The 19,964-nt window shown below is 39.1% G+C and overlaps 1 protein-coding gene across 1 annotated transcript in view; it reads right to left on the bottom strand.

The window, feature by feature from the left end:
* Positions 1–16,422, bottom strand: part of vopp1 (VOPP1 WW domain binding protein) — a 46,694-nt gene extending 30,272 nt beyond the window's left edge. Inside the window, exon 1 of the mRNA XM_042399317.1 lies at positions 16,122–16,422. Within this exon, the coding sequence (XP_042255251.1) occupies positions 16,122–16,172 (51 nt within the window). The 5' untranslated portion in view covers positions 16,173–16,422. The remainder of the gene's footprint in view (positions 1–16,121) is intronic.
* Positions 16,423–19,964: the final 3,542 nt, after the last annotated feature.

The following is a 19,964-nucleotide window of genomic DNA, read 5'->3' as shown; positions in this document are numbered from 1 at the left end:
GGACTCCACTAGAGTAGCTTGGCATGATTCAAAGTTCAAATAACTCCTTATTTATCTTATAGTGGCCCTTTATGCAGCCCCTCAATATACACAGTTACTCTGACACTCCGTTTTAGCACCTGTCTCTTCACAACGCCCCTTCCAATGAGCCCACTCTGTTATGATAGGCCAGCTTTACGTATCAGAGTTATGTAACTTTTGTAAAAGAAAAGTGAATAATAGGTTATCATTTGATGTATTTCTTAAATATATCATACATGTTTCAGAGTGTTTAAGTTCAGTTTAGTGTTAGTTTGTGTTTCACACATTTTAAATTCCTCTGTGCTATGTCTATTCTAAACTTAGTTCTTTGCTGTGTAAGATGAGGCAGCTGTGTGTTTAACAGTTCAGTTTATTCTGTTATACCCTTATCTGAGCCAGTGATAAACTATAGTTATGTAGATGTTCATGTGTAAAACTGATAAGCTTTAGAGGATAGTGTGGTTTGTCCTTAATTTAATAAAGTAGTAATGTTATTTTGTGATGCTACTTGGTGCATGCTTATGTACTGTCATATATGGTCGTGAAGAAAGACTGTTCCTAGGTTAGTTGAACTTTTGACTTGTGTTTCTATCTGAGGGTTGGTTGCTGACCTGTAAGGTTAGTAAACAGATATCTTAAATTCTGTACAAGTGGTATTAAAGGGACTGGTTAAGTGCCAATCTTTCAGACAAAGAAAAGATAGCTAGGTGGTATGTATCTTTGTCTCCAGAACTATGATGCATTATACTTCTGATTGTATTATTTGATTACATTATTTCATAACCTAATAATGCTCTCTTTGTGTGTTTATTGAGTGATCAGCAATTTCCCATTACACTTTACCGTCAATGCAAACCAAACATTTCCTGCTTTACTGCTTCAAATTAAAAGCTTTAACTGACTAACTAATGGGAGACTTTTATTGTGAAGAATTTACAGGACGTAAAAACGTGTTCCTCACTGAATTAGCAGAGCTTCGTTAGCAGCGCTAAAAACCGGTTGAAACAACAACATATGGAGCTATGTGTTCAGCAGATCAGTTAGAAATAACACAGGGAGGACTAGTACAAGCAAAAACAACCACAGTGAGATGTTTTATGAAGAACTGCAGACAACCAGCACACCTCCAACAGGTAAACTACTTATTTTACTTTGCTGTGCTGTGTAATGGAGTCATGGCTACTCCCGGAGCGGAGCAGCGAACTTGTGTGCTGTGCATATAACAGATGTCCATAGAAAGAAATAAGTCCATTTTAAAGAAACCAGCACACCTCCAATAGGTAAACAACTTATTTTACTTTGCACTGCTATGTAATGGAAAAACACTCACAGCAAGCTGTGGGTTTAGCAGATGACTATATACAGAAATCCATCACAAACTGAGGTCAGCTCGGGCTGAAAGTAGAGAAAATCGTTGGAAACCGAGCGTTCAGAGCAATCTGAAGCTGCTGCTTTTTGCTCACAGGGACTACTGCTGCATACGTTTACCTTGTTATTTGACACGTTGGCCACTTTTAACATGAACATCCGACATTGTGACATTATACATGTCTGAAAATAAGGAAAAGCCCCCCCCCTTTAACAGTAAGCAGTTATTTGTATTAAACAACACCACTTTGCATTGTCATATGAATTGAATACTTGAAAATTGCACAAGAATTTTTACTCTCCACCCAACATGATGTGGATGGATGATGAGACCACATATGTAATGCTGCTATCCTGTTTTAAACAGCAAGAATCACTGCTGCAATTAAATTATATGCAAAGAAATTAGTTATGATTTGTTTGACTTAGGAAAAAACATCCATTGCAACTTTAACTGTTAGATGTTTAGATTTCTGATCAGATTGATCCAATGCAATGTGGGCTTAATGCATCCAACTTACATACTGCATGTAAGTGAAATCCCTACATCAAAAAACATTCAGAAGATCAAAATCACTGACTCATTTCAACCAAACACTTCCAGGAACTGTGGAACTAGAGGGACCAAATTCAGGAAATAAAGTAAGAACTACAAGTTCATTTTGCATTCCCTGTTTTTCCATTGCATCTGACGAACAATGTAGATTATACAAATTAGACCGATGACAAATTAAAAAACTACTGAGGTATTTAAAACACAATTTTCATACACACTGAAACAGCAACACGGAGGCTGTGATTAAAATAGAAGGAATATGTGGAACAGAAGAAATGGAGTTGGAAATGTAAAGAAGTAAATCATCTGCATATAATGAGACCTTAGGCTCAGTGTCTTTTCAAATAATTCCATTTAAGTATGGGCAGTGTTGCAAGGATATGGCAAGTGGCTGAACAGCTATTATAAATAAAAGAGGGGAGAGTGAACAACCATGTCTCGTGGACAACCTTTGGAGCTGAAAATAAGGAGAATAAACATTGTTGGAGCAGGCAGACGCTACAGGCGATGAGTACAGCAGCTTCAGCCAGAACACAAATTCAGCAGAAAGGCCAAATTTTAGCATAGTGACAAAGGCGTATTTCCATTTAACCTGGTCGAATGCTTTCTCAGCATATAAAGAGAGAATTATTTCTTGAGCTTTGGGTGGGGATGGTGTATAAATGATATCAGATAGCTGTCACAGACTGTGAAAAGAGTTGTGCCCCTGAATAAAACCAGTTTGATCAGTAGAGATGATTGAAGGCAAGACTGTCTCCAGCTGAAGAGCAAGAGCCTTGGCTAGAATTTTGTAATCAACATCGAAAAGCGAGATATGCCTAAAAGATTAACAGTGGATTGGATCTTTCTCTTTTTTGGCTAATAGAGAAATTGAAGCTTGAGTTAGTGTTGTGGGAGTCAAAGGATTCAATAAACATGTCTAAACATGGAGTAGAAGTGATAGCAATGTGGAAAACTTTAAAAAATTCAACGGGGAATCCATCAGGCCAGGGAATTTCCCACTCTACATAGCTGTGGGGAGCTGTGTGTGCTCCAGTAATTTCAGATAAAGTTAGTGGCTGCCCGAGCCCAGAATTGAGTTGACCACTGACTGATGGTAATTCTACGTTGTTAAAGAAAGAGTTGATCAGGGATGGTTGTCTGGGCGCTCTGAGAAATACAAAGATGAGTAAAATATTGTGAAACATTCATTTATTGCCTTGTGTTTGGGTAATATGCTTCTGGTGGGAGATTTAATTTGGGGTATCAATCAGGAAGAGATGGATTGTCGAGGTTGGGATGCTACAAGTTTGCTACCTTTCTCTCCATGTTCTTAAAACTTGTGATGAGTTTTCAATAGCAATCGTTCTTCCTTGCAGGTCGATAGCAGATCATATTCAGTTTGAAGACATAGCCTTTCCTTGTACATATCGGGGTTAGGTGATAGAGCATACTGTTCATCCAGCATAAGGATAGCCTGTGACAGATCCTTGAGTTTAGCGAACTCCTGTTTGTTGATGTTAATATGAGTGGGAAATAGATGTCTATAATGTCTTGTAGAGATCTCAAACATGAGCCCAAACTACACACGACTTTTTTGTTAAAAAGAAATATTAGGAACCACTGGTTCAATCTAAAGGCCCTGCACAGCCATGGGATACCCACATCTTATTATGGATGATTAGAGCTCTTCGCAGGAGTATGTAAAATTGAACTTACGTTCCACTACTTCTCCAACTCCCCCACCCCCCACACACACCTTCTCTCATGCTCATTCACTTGTGCTCTCAACTCATTCACTCTCTCACTCTCTCTTTTTGAGATGACTGGACTGCTGTGGAAGCCAACAGCAAAGCCTAACCTTGTATTTAACATTAATTAACATCAAGAAATTTCCACTTGTGTCTGTGTTTGACCGATTAATGATGGTCAGCCTTACATACCCTGCACCTATTGTCCTTGACGCATCAGAACATACAAGTTTGCATTCTGGTCTCTTTGCCATTTACATGTGGTTAAAGATGATTTCTTGGAAAAAAGTGGGAATTACTACCCGCTTTGCTGTTGCTGGGAAGTGCTACCAGCAACAGATTATAGGAAGACATTGGACAAAATGTGTCATTAGAGCGATGATTAAAATATAAGCTGTTTTTGAAACTATTCAAAAACAAGAAACAACCCTTATCCACATTACTGCAGTTAAATTTTTTTACAGCACTGATTCATGCTGTAATCCTCACCTCAATAAAACAGTGTATAGAAGAGAATAGCCAGGAGGATGCCACTCAAACATTAACATAGGTCCCAAAAAACAAGATGCATTACTTACATAAACATCCAGTGGAAAGCTTCTGGAAGGTAATGCAGTTACACCCTGAGGATGCTCCCTCCTTTTACTTCCATGTATCAGGTTGAATTACTAAGCTGCTCACCTATTAAAGCCACAGTGTGCCTCAAGCATCTTCTCCCTATCTTTCCCGCATTATCCTCCCAATTTGGAATGCCAAATCCCCAAGGCAATGTGGTCGTCTTCCCTGATAACCTACTGTTCATGTGCTGCCTCTGTGACACCAGGGGCCAGCTAGAGGCATAAAACTCTGTAAGTTCACAAACAAAACTCTATATACACAACACAGAAATATATGTACATAATTATCTGTTTCTTCAGATTTAAAACCATACATACTATACACATTGTGTTTTACAAATCCGAGTTTTTGTGAAACTGTGTGTGATTTCCACTATCACAGGTAGCTACAAAAGGATGTAGACACACCTTTGAACAGCTGTTTGAATATTGTTTGTGCCTGCTCCACCAGTCATCAGACAACAGCAAAGATCGAAGTATAATTTGATTTGTGTTTCATATTTTAAAATTCTGCATGGAATGGCACCTCCTCCTTTAAGCCACTTCAATAAAGTTACAGTATGGACAGTCCCTCAAGGAAAACAAACACAGTTTCCATGACAACAGTACTGTCACATATAGATGCAGCAAACTTGGACAATCAATTTTTTCTGAGAGAAGAAAATCTTTGGAATACTTGACTGAAGGAAATGAAGAACTGTGCTGCATACAGCATTTTAAAAATCAAACTTATATTGTTAAAATATACTCATATATACTCACAACATTTTTATAGATATAGATTGTTTGTTTTATACCTATCTGATTTTCCTAACAATCTTAAACAAACATAACAAAGTTGTAATACATTTTCTCCAGTTTTTTCCCTCAATTTGTTTGTAACTTTGCTATGCATATAGTGCTTTTTTAACTTTATTTATAGGTTTTTCAGAAAATATACACACAAATATCAAAGCACATATCCCCCACGCTCCCCGGACACCCAAAAAATAAACAAATTGGAGAAAGAGGGAAAAAATAACAGTAAAATAAAAATATATAAATAAAACAAATAAATGTATTAATTAAACATGTGAAAACAAAGGGGCTTTGTTTGTTACAATCGGAAAAACTCAAAAGTCAGACACTTAGTGCAAAGGTATATATACATATATGCACACATAAACATGCACACATATACACACGCAGAAATATACAGTATATACACATACTCACACACATATAAAGACATATACATACCTACATATCTCAATACACATATTTAAATAAAGACAGACATAAATATGTATACTCTCATTTAGTAAACAAAGACAGGCCCATCAACAATGACTCATGAATGAGGCACTTTTCCAGTCAAATTATCCCGAGCATTAAAGTATCACCCATTCTTAGTCCTAAAACTTGGAATAAAAAGGGTAGTCAATTGAGATGGAAGAGATCTACTATAATATTTATGAAACAGATAGCATAAGAGTGAACTCTATAAAACCAAATGTCCCTTAATTTCTGATGGGACTGTTATGAGTAGCAGAGCAGGTGGACCCAAATGCAGAGACTTCAGGCTGATCAAGGCTGAAGAACTTCTTTGTTTTGAGATAGTATGGGCAAGAACAAAAGTTGGCCGAGCAGAGCAAAACCGAATACAAGACTAAACTGAAGAAACGAAATGAAAGAAACGAAACGAAACGAAACAGAACAAAGGATCCAACAAAACTGAACTGAAAACCAGGACAAAAACACAACTGAACTAATCAAACAACAAGGAGCAGGTGGCAAGACACAAGGGTAGGCTGGGAGCTGATAGGCTGAGGGAAACACAGGGAGCAGGGCTGGGCTGTTGAGACTGATACAGGGCAAGTGTGAAGGTAACAGCAGGCTGGGGAATAACACTGAGAGCAGGGCAGGGCTAACGAGCTTGATGCAGGGCAGGTGTGGAGGGAAAAAATGGGCTGGGGAGGAGTACAGGAACACAGGAGGGAAACACAGAGCAAACAGCAAACCAAAACCCAGAAAACAATACCTCTTAATCACAAACCAGCATACATTAACCTGTCAAAGAATATACAAGAATACAAACCCAAGTACACAAAACCATAAGCTAACTAGTAATGCAAGACAGTCCTTCAAACTTGACTGGACTGGACAACAGAAGTGTAACCACAAGAACAAAAACACAAAGAGTCCAAAAACCATGAGTCCATGACATGTTATCTGAGTTTTTCTAATGGAAATGAGGATAGCTCTTCTTTGATCCAATTTGTGTATGATTTGTGTATGATGGGGGCTTATCAGACGACGCAAGTGACGCAAATGCTATAAAGTTAGCTTGGGGTGTAATGATGTCAACACCCTCACTGGGAACTGCAAAGATAGCAGTAATTGGGTTGGATTCAATTGTTTTGGGCATTCCCAAAACATGTACCCAACTGTGGCTGGGTTCAGGTGGCACCTAATACAAGCAGGATCAACGCTAGGATAGAAATTGGACAGTTTTCTCTCTTGTGAAATGTACACTTTGAATTGAATAAGGCAATGCCTAAGACAAAGGGAGGTGGTGTGAATGCACTGTAAGGAATGTTTCCACATCTCTTCAGTGAGCTCGATGTTTAAATCGTGCTCCCTGGCTGATTTTGCTTTGTCCAAGGAAGGTGAACCATTAGCTTGGATAATCTTATATATTTTAGAAACATTTCCCTTGGTATCTTGGTCCAATATGATGTCTAACATGCTCTTTACCGGCAGGACAGGAAACAAGTAGTGTTCTATGGCGAAGCTGCGGGCCTGGAGGTATCTAAGGTGTGGAGGTGTCTTTGGTATATTATGGTCCTGTCGGAGAATTTCAAATGAGGCAAAAGTGCCATCTACGAATTGGTCACTAAAGAAGATCAAACCGTTGTTATGCAACATTTGAAACGTTGCACCAGTCTGGGAGGGAGGAAAAAGATGGTTATGTGTCAAGCAGATATGGTCACATGTACTAAAAGATGTATGTATGCATGTACTGAAATTTACGTATTCTGAATTGACGCCAAATTCTGAGCTTTTTAGAGATTTTATCACAGGATTATTGACATATTTGATAGTTCCCCCAGGTAGTAGAGAACTCAGTAAAGGTATAGGAGATATTGGGATTAGACAGGGTTTCCATAGGGGCCCAGGTGGGGGCACTTTTATTTTTGTTTCATTTGCGATTCATTAATTTAATATAGCTATATTGGCAGTAATAAAACATAAAATTAGGCAGTCCCAGTCCTACTGTTGACCTAGGCTTGGATCATGGCTTGGGACTATTCCAAACAAATGCAGAGATGTGACTGTCCAGGTCTCGAAACATAGATTTAGGTGAAAAGAAAGGAATCATTTGAAACAGATAAAAGAAATAAGGCATTACTGTAAGTTTAATTGCATTAACCCTGCCTACCAAGGAAATCAGTAGTATTGCCCATTTTACGAAATCCAGTTTTGTACAGTCTAATAAGTTTTTAAAGTTATGGCCATATAAATCTTCATAAAATTGCGTGACAGTAATTCCCAGATAGGCAAATAAAAGATGTTCTAGCTTAAACGGAAAGTTATTTTAGTTAAGATCTAATGCTATTTGATTAATAGGAAAAAGTAGACTTTTGGAAGAGTTTAATTTATAGCAAGAGAGTCTTCTGAAATGGTGAAACATATCTATAAGGCGAGGTAAGGATTCTACTGGGTTAGATATGTAGAGAAAGAGGTTGCATGCATAAAGAGAAACTTTTTGTGGAGAGCCTCCTCTCAAGAAGCCAGCTATCTTTTCTTCTGCTCTAAGGGCTATAGCCAAGGGTTCAATAGCATGAGTAAATAAATATGGAGATAGGCAGCAGCCTTGTCTAACGCTGCAATGGAGAAAGTCATCTGAACATATGTAATTTGTGTGCACTGATGCTTTCATAAAGTATTATGATCCACGTAATGAATGATGGGCCAAATCCAAATCTTTCCAGAACAGCAAGAAGGTACTTCCATTCAATCCGATCAAATGCTTTCTCAGTATCTAGGGAGAGCACAACTTCAGCTTGCTGGGCCGAATGAGAAGAGAAGAGCACATTAATCCTTTGAACTCTGCAATAGAAATGGTCCGCCAGTGCCTACATTGGTATTTTTGCTTATTGTGATGTCATTTTTTGGAGCATCTTCAAATGCGTCATATCCCTAGAATCTGTACAACCTAAGCTCAAAGGTTATGTAAGTCAATAAACCATAATAATTGTTAAAGGTATTGAAATTGTGTCATATATTAAAAAAATACAAAAATCGTACATGTTTTTTCATCAAATTTTACTGAATAAACACACAAATACATTGATCCAAAACATTTCTGAATGGAGAAACATGAGCAAAATATTTCTTAACATTCCATAAATTATTTGAACTATGTACATTTTTTAGTTTTTGAGATATGCTCATTTTTATGAGCAGAGTGCAAAGGCATTTTGTTAGTTTCATCTGCAATAGACATATTTCCCCAGTGCCTACATTGGTATTTTTGTTTATTGTGATGTCATTTCCAGAATATCTTAAAATGCTTCATATCCCTAAAATCTGTACAAACTAAGCTAAGAGGTTATGTAAGCCAATAAACCATAATGATTGCTATAAGTAATGAAATTGTGTCATAAATTAAACAAAATACAAAATGTGTGTTGGGATGCTTTGCCTCTGGGTGGTCCTCTGTTGCTCCTTCACCTCCAGTAGGGCTAAAACAAAGATAAATGAAAATGACATTAGAAAAAACATAAAAAAATATATCACTAAAAATAATGATGAAATTGAAAATATAATCCTTTCACAAGCAGAAACATTCTGCCTTGTGCAGAAAGTATGAAAATCACACACACCGGCCATACACACACACACACACACACACACACACAAGCGAAAATCACACACAACCCACCACACACACACACACACAAACACGCCATACACTTGTTTCTTGTGTGTGTGTGGCCGATGTGGGAAAAAAACACACACTCGCGAAAAACACACATCCGCAAAAAAACCCAACTCTCTAAAATGTAAAAACTAAACAAATAAATAAATAACAATCCCTAAAAATGTACTTACATATCCTGATATATAGATTGATGGTCTTCATCCTCACTGAAGGAGTCCGGATCAGAAGAAAGCGCCTCTTCTGTTTGGTCACCACCCGCGAACAAAACCTCCAAAGCCTTCTTTTCTTCGCCATTACGACAAAAAAAAGACACGTATATGCTCCAAAAATACACTCTCTCAATATCTGAATCTGAATCTCTCAACTTTCTCTCAATCTCTCTGACTTCGACCTGTTTCTCCGCTCTGCTGCACTCCGCATCGTCACTACGTTTTACCCGGTTTTATTACCCACACATAATGTAATATAATGGCACCATCATCTTCCGACACAAGCGTACAACGTGATCACGTGAAAGATGAGAGCCTTAGCTTTCAGCTGCTAAAAGAATGAAAGCTCTAGCTGTTATGGTTTTTATTTTAGATCTATTTGAATTGGACTATGTAAACAGCGACCGTCTGCTTTCAAAGGGTTAAACAGTCTACGCATGTTGTAAAAAGATTGCCTGCCCTGTAAAAAACCCATTTGGTCAGGTGCAATGATGTTAGGAATCACAGTTTCAATGCATTGACAGAGGATCTTGGTGAAAATGTTATAGTCAGTACACAGAATGCTTATAGGCTGCCTTTTTTTTTTGATAGAAACTAAATGATTGCCTGTGTCATCATTTCAGGTAGTTTTTGTTCATTTTGAAGAAAAAGATTCATAGAATCCTATGGGAAACCCATCTGGACCTCAGTCTGCAGCAGTAACCGTTCCTAATATAGTTCAGGTTTAGGGTCAGTGGAAAAACTCTTGTCTGTATCTGTTATCTGAGCAGACAGTTCTGAAAGATGTTTTGTGCGTCTCCTCTAAGGTAAGCTTTGAGGGACTCCCAGATTATAGTGTATGACATACCCTGGGTTAATGTCTAGGTAAGTGTCAATTTGATCATTGATAAACTTGATAAATTTATTAACTGAACAGTAACAAAGGGTCTAGTCGCCAAGTGCACTGTGGTGCTAAACTTCTGAGGAAACGCATATCTAAATGAACCAGCCTATGGTAAGAGATAACATTGCTGTGATACTGGCAGTTTGTGACTAATGGGAGAGATCCATTATCATGCAGGAAAAAATCAATTTGTGAATACAAATGGTAAACTGGCGAGAAGAGCAAGAATTGTTTAGCTGTAAGGTTTACATTTCTCCATGAGTCTGTAAGTTTGTATAAATCAATAAATGACAGAAGAACCTTACCAGATTTGGAAATTGCACTATCGGGTCTGGATCTGGACTTGGGTGCAGTCCGCAGCTCAACTCACCTCCCAAAACTAGAAGGATTTGTGTAGAGATCTGGTAGTTTAGCTATAAAGCGGGAGAAAAACCGTGGGTTGTCCCAGTTTGGACCACAGACGTTAGCTAAAACAATTTGTGAACCAAAAGGTTTTACTGAAGTTAGAACAAAAGGAATTTCCTTTTTGATCAGTATGGCTGTGCCTCTGGTCCTTGTATTTGGAACAAAATATCTGTCCAATGCAGGCCTCTCAAGTTTGGTGTGTTCGTTAGTGCAGAGTTGAGTCCCTTGTAGAAAAATAATTTTGGAGCCCAGAAATTTCAGGTGTGCAAACTCACACACTCACTTGTGTTTAATTGGATGGTGGATTCCTTTAATATTCCAGCTGGTGAGCGGAATAGAAGCCTGAAGTACTGGAACTAGGTGATGTCATAATATATTAAAAGCTGTGCATTGGGATCAAGTGGTTGGGGTCTGGATAATTTATAGTCCCCATGTTTATTCAATTCAAAATGAAAGATTGTATTAAAAAACAAAAGAAAAAACAAAAACAAACAGAAAAAGAAAATAAAATGAAAAAATGGAGCTCTAAATCCCTATGTAGATCTCCCCCCAAATAGAAGATCACACTTATCTCCTCTACACTAAGGAAGTAAAAGTACAATGAAAGTGCTTGTTGTCCATGAAAATACTAAACTAACTAAGGCCTGTAGAACATGTCTTGACAGACTTTTAAGGCACAAAAAGCAATAATAGTCAGAATAGTATAAACCTTATAGCAGCAGATGGAAACAGTATCATCAAAAGCAGTCACAATGGCAATAAAAGTAATAGCAACATCATGCAAAAATAGCCCAAACCTGAGGTAGAAACATGAGTATCAAAATATAGCCCTTAAAAAGAAACCAAACCTATAAAATATTGAAATGGAACAGTCCAGAGTGGATACTTACATAACCGTTATGCCCACATTTGGCATCAGAGAACACAGTTATATTTTTCAAGTATCAAAAGGTGGAGGAAAATATTGTCTCAAGGTGTCATTATCACTTTATATGCTTCTTATTTTTTGTGTAGGCCTCATCTAGAGACTAGGATGGTGTCTGTCCATTTGATCTGCATGAGGAGTGATGGTCTGCGTGGCATAGGTCTGCGTCTCTTCTGGGTTCAGGAAGATCTTCTCCATGCTGTTATAGGTGATGCGAAGTCGGGCTGGATGGGAGATACCGAGCTGGACTCCTTCTAATCCTCTGAGCTGCTGTCTGACGGCACTGAAGGCTGCCCAGGCCTTGGCCACCCGTGCAGTGTAGTCAGGGTAGACTGAGACGGTCACGTTCCTCTGTTTTTCCCTGGCAAGACGCAGTGCATTGGCACAGTCACTGTGATAACGAAAGCGTGCTACAATGGTGCTGGAGTGCTTTGGCACCAGCTGTAGTGATCTGTGGGACCTGTATATCGACGGAGCATCATCTAAGTTGAAAGGTTCATGCAAGGTCTGCAACCAAAGTTGAGGAGCAACTATTGGGACCCTCTGGCACCCCCACGATCCTAATGTTATTCCTCCTGGATCTAGTCTCTAGATCTTCACATGTATTTTGTAATGAGTCAGTCAGAACTTCCAGCCATTTTACTTCCTGTTTCAGACCTTCATCGTTGTCAGAGCAGGCAATGAGGCTCCATTCTGCGTCTCCCATGAAATTGCGCAATGTGGTTAATTATGTGTTCTTGGCTATCTTCAAACCCCTTTCTAACCATGTGAACATCTGCTCTAATTATTGCCATTTTGCTCATTAAGTGCGCTCTGACCTCCATTTTTAAATATGATAATACATTTTTTTAAAAGTCTGCAAGCAAGGAGGAAAGCAGCTCACATTTAAAGTCTTCCACATTGGGAGCCAGGCTGGGGGCTACAGCACCACGGTCTCCTTTCTCACTCGAGGTCGAGGATGCAGCGGATGAACTAGGCCTCGGTGCGGATGTGGCAGTTTGACATCCTTTAGTGGTCTTGTGAGCCATGGTACAGTGTGGATGTTAGTCTAATACCTTAATAACACTGTGTCAATGGACAAACTTTGAGTAAAATGCCTTAAAATTGATTATGTAATTGTTTGTTCTGGAGAGCTAGATGATGCACTTCCTACATTCCTATATTTTATCTGTTTTATTTATTCCATGTCTGGACCACAGGTATAAATTAGCTGTTGCACTAACCTAGGCATATTTACACTGATACTGTTAAAATGTCAAATTCGATTAATGTGTGTTGTCTCCTATGAATACACAAATACAAATTGTATTCACAGATTGTGTTGTATTAGTATGAGGTTATCTCAAAGTGAGACGCTGTCATTACGCACAGCTGTGGCTGTATAGAACACCTGTATCATTAATTCATCATGTGTACCTGTACACCACCATTAATCAGTGAAATTGGCAAACAATTTAAACTAACTAACCATCAAGTTTTATTATTGAAGCGCATCTTATTTTTCTATCTCTACCTGATCAGATCACCCTCAGAGGGATTGTGTATGCACACATTCTCTTTTTATAAATAATCATTTATGTGTGGGGGAAATTGCATATGGATGGTTTTAATGTAATGTCACAAACTGATTCCCAGTGAAGCTCATCAACTGAAGTTGGAGCTTAACACGTAGGAGGCTCACACTGTCTGACCAGTCCCATCCACCACTCCTACCAGTCAGTGTGCACAATTAGTCTAGTGCATAATTAGCCATGAGCACTGTTACATTGGCTTGTCACTATGAGTGCATTTTTCAAATGAGAGCACACATCACTCACAGTCTGATTTGGCAAAATGCTGTCCCCCCTCCAGAGAATACACTGTTCAACCATTATAAATGTGGCAAACTGGTACAAAATGCTTTCACACTGAATACAACCTGAAGTATATCTAGTCTCTCTGACAAAATCTCAAGTTATAATTGGCTACTCTGCATTGAGATTTACCTCTTACACTGCCATCAAACACAAGATCAAACCATGGATCGACAGCCCACCGTGGCTTGAAAATGTTTGGCTGTCCCTCCGGTTAGCTTCCATCACATGATCATGTGATGTACACCAGCTGCCCTTCAACTGGATAGCAAAGCTGTCGTCATCATTTGGCTCACGTCACTAATGCTACAGGTGTTAAGATTTGTGTAATGTTGAGGTTTATGTAAGGTTTGGGCAGAGGGAGGGCTCCATCAGTTATCCAACACTTGTTAACCACTGTCCATGCATAAATGCCCTCACAGCACACCAAAATCAGGGGATGAGGGAAAAGTTTTGGCTCTCTCAGTCCCCTTGTCACCGAATATGTGACTAAGTTTTTAGGCACACACACACACACACTCAGCCCCGTAGAAAGCTCTGTCATTCACTGTGAAAAAGAATCACTAACTTACTATTATTATCTGAAAATTCTAATTTGGTGCAGCTCCCAGGCTGGACACTTAATTATAGTGATATGTATCTAAACCTGCCAGGTGTATACAATAGACATATCAGAAAAAAACCTGTTTAAATCAGTATTATCTGTCTTGATGTCTAAAAGAAGAGACCAAAAAAAGAATAGGGCTGTCCCGAACACCCTTTTTTGGGCTTCGAAGCTTTGGCAGCAATTATTCAAATTTATTCAAAGCGTCACTACGACAGGGAGCAGGGTGTGTGTGTGTGTGTGTGTGTGTGGGGGGGGGGGGGGGGGGGGGGGGGGGGATGAAGGAGGAGGGTGTGTGGAGATGGAGCCACGCTGCTCACCAAAATGAAATGAAATAAATTACAGCCTTAGACTATAAAAAGTTGGGATGTACCAGTTTCTTTTGGCAAATCTGGCGCTCAGTTTTTTTGGGAGTCTTCCTCACAGATGGTGTATAAAGTTATTCCAGATGCTTGACAACTTTTTGGACATCTTATCAAAGCTGTAGTCACATGTCCTGTGATGTTGCATTGGGCGTGCAAGGTTTTGCGGGTAGACAAGACAAGAGGAGGGGTTTCAAAATTTAAAATATACTGTGTACATATGTGTGAATATTCAAATACTGATTTTGCCATTTGAATACCATGGCATCAAACAAACGAAGCTTTGAAGTGTTACTGATTCCTATTCCGCACAATATCCTGTTTTCACTGAAGAGTTGTGTCCCAGTGTCTGACTGCTGTTACACAATCTTTTCCACCATGACTGACACAAAGTTATTGACAATTTTGAGGGTCGAATCTGTTGAAAATGAAACTACAACATTAGCAGTCTCACTCCAAATGTACAAGTCCTCAAAAACATTTATCAAAGTGAACACAGCAGTACCAATAAAAGGTCTAAGGGCTCGATTCCCTCCAGGCTGCCTGCTCACATTCAAAATGGATGTGCTCACTAAGTCAGCTGAATGAAATAAAATAATAATGATGCCGGTTAATAATACATGAATAGACATGAGTGTCAGCGGTCCTGGACAGGCAGGGAGAGTGGAGATCGTGACCACATTCAGAGCCCTGTAAAATAAAATTAGAGCTCATTGATGGCCCCTCATCCTCCTTAAATGATCCTTAAATCCCAAACGACATATAGAACATTCCCATGACTGCCAATTATACTCATTTTAAGACATCAAGAGTGCCTGAGTTATAAGGTAAGAAAAGAGCAACACTTTGGTGACACTAAAGTAGCTTCACAAAAAGAATAAATGTATCAAGGCATAACTAATCTGTGTTAGGTTTTGGGGGGGAAACATAATCAGACAAAGAAACAATGAACATCATTGCCTACATCTGGATTCAGCCTCCTACCTACTGTTTACCTATACAGTGAGTGTTTGTCCTACAGGCCCAGTAACCCACTGAGGAGTTATGGGGGTCTGGACACAAAGACAAAGGATGATAGAATCACAGGTAGCCTACTTGGAACAGGGGAACAGTTCAATCTGGTTTTGTCTTCAAAAGGGACTGAAGTAGTCTCCGTCCGTCTTTTCAGAGGCACATTATTATCAAATCAGCAGTAGCTCTTTAGATATTTCTGTTGTTGTCCTCAGGACTCTTTGCATCACCATCGAGATGGTGCTAGATACTGAAGCAGCGCCAACCTATCGAAAAGTTAAGATTTTATTGATATCAAGTGCTTCTTTGTGCATGCCGAAGTTATCAGAAGATGCCTTATATCCTACAAAGACCTCAATTTGTCCTCTGTGATGTGTGTAATTTTGGCGTCAAGCGCGGAAATATTGAATAATGTTAGGTATGAATTGAATTTGGCGAGCAACGCTCTCAAAACAATACCGAGCGGCACACAGAGAGCAACATGACAGACTGCTGCCTGCTGGCAGAGCGATAAGCCCCAAAACAAAACCACTGACTGTCGCTACATATTAAACCCACTAAAGGGCAACACTGTCCTTCAACCAGACGCGCTTGTCTGTCAAATCTCTGATAACATGCTCGCTAATGATAGCAACAGCAGGCTTCCTCACCTCTAGAAATAGCCAGAGTGTCAGGGCTAAATCTGCCAGTGGATTCCTCATATCTCCGCCGGAGGAGAGTGAAAGCCGAGCTCCGCTTCTGGAGGTAAAAAAAAAAGGAGGACGTGGAGGAGATGCTCCTTTTATCACTGTGTCGGTTTCATCCCGTTACTGCAGACAACCAGAGATGAGATCCAGCCGGTCCGACGCGGAGTCCTTCGGGTGATGAAGGCAACCTGGCTGACGGTCAGACGGTTCACAGACGGAGATTAATGGCATGGTGGGAAGCTGCATTAGCCTGTGATGTGGGCTTATTCCACGCCCCTTTCCCAGCCCCCCACCACCACCACCACCACCCCACCCCACCCCACCCCACCCCGCACACACACAGGGGGTGCATCCCAAGTCTCTTAAATTGAATCCACGTTTCCCTCACTTAGTTCCTCCCACCGTGGATGCAAGGAGAGACGCAAGGAAACCAAGCGAGGAGAGAGGAAACGAGGACATTTGTTTTAAGAGACATGAGACGTCCTCTCCTCTGAAGCGTCACGTGAAGCGACGTCCGTTTCTGATGACGGCGACAGCTGATCACAGCTGGATCAGCTGTCAGTCGGCTTTAACAGCTGTAGAAACTTCTGATGGAGTTTATGTCTGTACACATGTGCACTGTGCTAACACTAATAAAGGTTCACAGTTATCACCGCTAGAGCAGCTGTTTCCTCTCTGCAGCCTGTTACCTGTTTAACAAACACGTTTATATTATTTATTGATTATTTGCATCTGTATTTTTTGATAATCCTGATAGTGAATTCATCATTCAATAACTCAGAATATGATCAGGGTGTCTTCTGAACACTGGAAAATATGTATTTGGCTAAATGTTTCAGGGCAAATTGAGATGATATCACTCATATCAAACCCGACGACGATCAGACTTATAAGTACTGATATTATATAACTGTATTTGTTATTATGTTCTTATATTTTTATTTTATCTTGTTTATCTTTAAATGTCATCACTGTGATATAGTACCCTATGACATTTTAAAAATTAAAGATTACTTATTGTCATTTCTCAGTACTCACATACATTCCGTTTCTCCCAGGCCGAAAACACTGCACTTGTAGAATAAACTAGCTAAACAAACTTAGCTACTAAAAATAGTAGTTTCAGAAATGTAAGTAAAAGAATTTGATCATTTCCATTTCAAATATGCCACCTCTCAGAACAGGTGGGAACAGTATTTTTATAGACAGCATAAAAATGATACTTTGTTGTTTTCCAGGAGGAAAGTTATCCATGTTGTCAGCTAGGGTTTGTACTGCAGAATACACAGAGTGTAAAGGCTAAACAAGTGCTGAGTAGTCATAGCTCCAGTCAGTTTACACTTACACAGGTATTCTCCAAAAAGTTATACATGAAATAGTCTACATTTTTAATCTTATGTTCTTTGAGAGGAAGCCACTTAACAGTAAATAAGCTGTAAATACTAAAGACATTTGCACATTGGAAGACCCACCACTCTGTCTCTTGTTCACTCAGATACAAAAGTGTTTTGGGCAGCTGTTGGACATTTTCTGCAAAATCAGGAAAACCTTCAGCTCTCTTCCTCATTTAACGTGCTGGCACCAGCTCCTGTCTTCATCTGAGCCTACACATTTTTGGTATTTGCATGGAAATGGCAAACACTACCTGGGTTTATTCTCTGTGCTTTGACTAGGTAGACTTAGTATTGATATGTACAGTAATATTAAACTGTTAAACAACTACACATTTTTTTAAAAATGGCAAGAGGCAGCATGTGCATGTGTCTAGCCAAGGTCTTTTTCTTTTGTTGATTGCTGAGCTTCCTTCTATTGACAAGTTTAATGTTTTTTTTGTTTTGTTTGTTCCTCAACCTGGCCACACAACATGAACTGCTTTGTTTTTGCCTGGTAAAAATAGCAAATAAACCATACATCTGGTGAAAATTATTCCTCCCTCCGTGTGTTGTTCCTCCACCACTCAGCCAATCCTCACACTGTCTCTGCTGCTGTTTGGTCATGTATGAACACAGTTTTGAACAGCTAATGGACATTTTCTGCACACAAATGGAAAATCTCAGTTCCTCTCCTCTGCATTTAACTTACATGTATGAGCACCAGTTCCCTTGTGTTTGTCTGCCTACACATATTTGAATTTTATATGGGAATGCCAGATGATGTTATCAACAATTGAAAATGGTACTGGCCTATAAATAACCATTTTCAAAATTCAAATATAGTAATGCTACAAAAGCTGTCAAGAAAATAAATAGATGGAATTAAAAAATATATAGAGAAAAAAATATGGATTAATTAATCATTTATTTTAACATTAAATGAAATAATTACACTTAATGCTACAGGGGTGTGACAAATAGACAATTATCATCCAACACTGCAGCTATACAATGCTAATTAACCTCTTTTTTAGATTATTGTTGTAATTTTATGGCACATACACTGAATAATTTTGGTCTCAACACTCTCATCAACCATGACTCCTGCACCAGCAAGACCAAAACCAGCAATGAAATAACCTTGCTAAAAATATTAAAATAAAATAGTACCAGGCTCATCTGCTGATCAAAACAAACACGGTTTCTCAGTCAGCTGTATTTAGTTTTACCAAGCAATGATAGATTGGACACTTATACATTAAAAATATGTTGTCATGCCTTGGATACTTTCAGCTCTGTCCATCTCTCTCTCTGCCATTACAGTCTTTGTATGGCAGCACTTGGAGTCTGTCTGCTTTGGTAATGGTTTGTATTGGCGTTCATCGTTTGTTGTTAAGGTTTCTGTATTTTTTTTTCCTCTGTCCATGCTTTCCTGCTCTTCTTTTTCCTGTGATTCAGTCTTTCTCCTTTGTGCAATGTGGATTTCTGAAGGGCTTCATATGTCAGTTTTGGCACTCTGTTGGGGTGTTTCAGATTCAGCACCATGGACAGCACCTGTGCCGAGCCAAGCAGTTGAGACAGAGGAGACAGCTGGGACAGGTGCTGACAGGAGACACAGCACAATCTGCAGCACCGGCTCTCTGATTGGTCGGTGTAATCAAAGAGAGCAGGAAACATGCTGTCTGAATGTACTACCCAACCCCTCAGAAATAGTGCCTGGCTGTGAGGCGATTTTGGCTTACAGGAAGAATTGTGGGTCACATGACACACTGGCCCAATAAATATAAACAGTTATGACACAAAAACAGCTGTTAATTATTTTCTATGATTCTAATGCTTACGCTCTACAGACTAAAAACACAGAATCCTAGAAAACGTTTGCACACGGTGAGCAACATTTACTTGAATAAATGGAGTTCAGGTCCTATAAACAGTAGAAACTAAACTTAAATACTTCAGGAATGAGGGTTATCAATTATTGTCCGTCACGCTCTCAACAAGAGTTCCTGCAGCACATCAGCTTTCTTGCATTCATAAGTCCTAGCTACCTTGGAATCTGCCCTTTGACAGGCTCATATTAGATAAAAACAATTTTACATTCTACAACCAGTCAACAGGACAAATGATCATGTGTGTATGTGCATTTCTGTGTAAAAAGCTCCTTAGGTGTTAGGTGAGCATTTACCCCCAGGGGGCATCATTCACACAGATATTTTTGAATGATTACTCAATACTTTGTACTTATATATGTATAAATAAATATTCTTAAAATTATATCCATCAAATCTACAAAACTTGTAATAACAGTAACCATACCCAAACACACATAACGTATCACAATACATATACAGTTTTCAAAGTTAATAAAGGACAGTTTTGTTGTTATCAGCAGTTATTTATGTTCTCTGTTTCTCAATCACCTGGCAACAATGAA

The sequence above is a fragment of the Thunnus maccoyii genome, chromosome 21 (assembly GCF_910596095.1).
Source record: "Thunnus maccoyii chromosome 21, fThuMac1.1, whole genome shotgun sequence".
In the NCBI taxonomy this organism is placed as follows: Eukaryota; Metazoa; Chordata; class Actinopteri; order Scombriformes; family Scombridae; genus Thunnus; species Thunnus maccoyii.
This window is presented reverse-complemented; position numbering and strand designations above follow the sequence as displayed.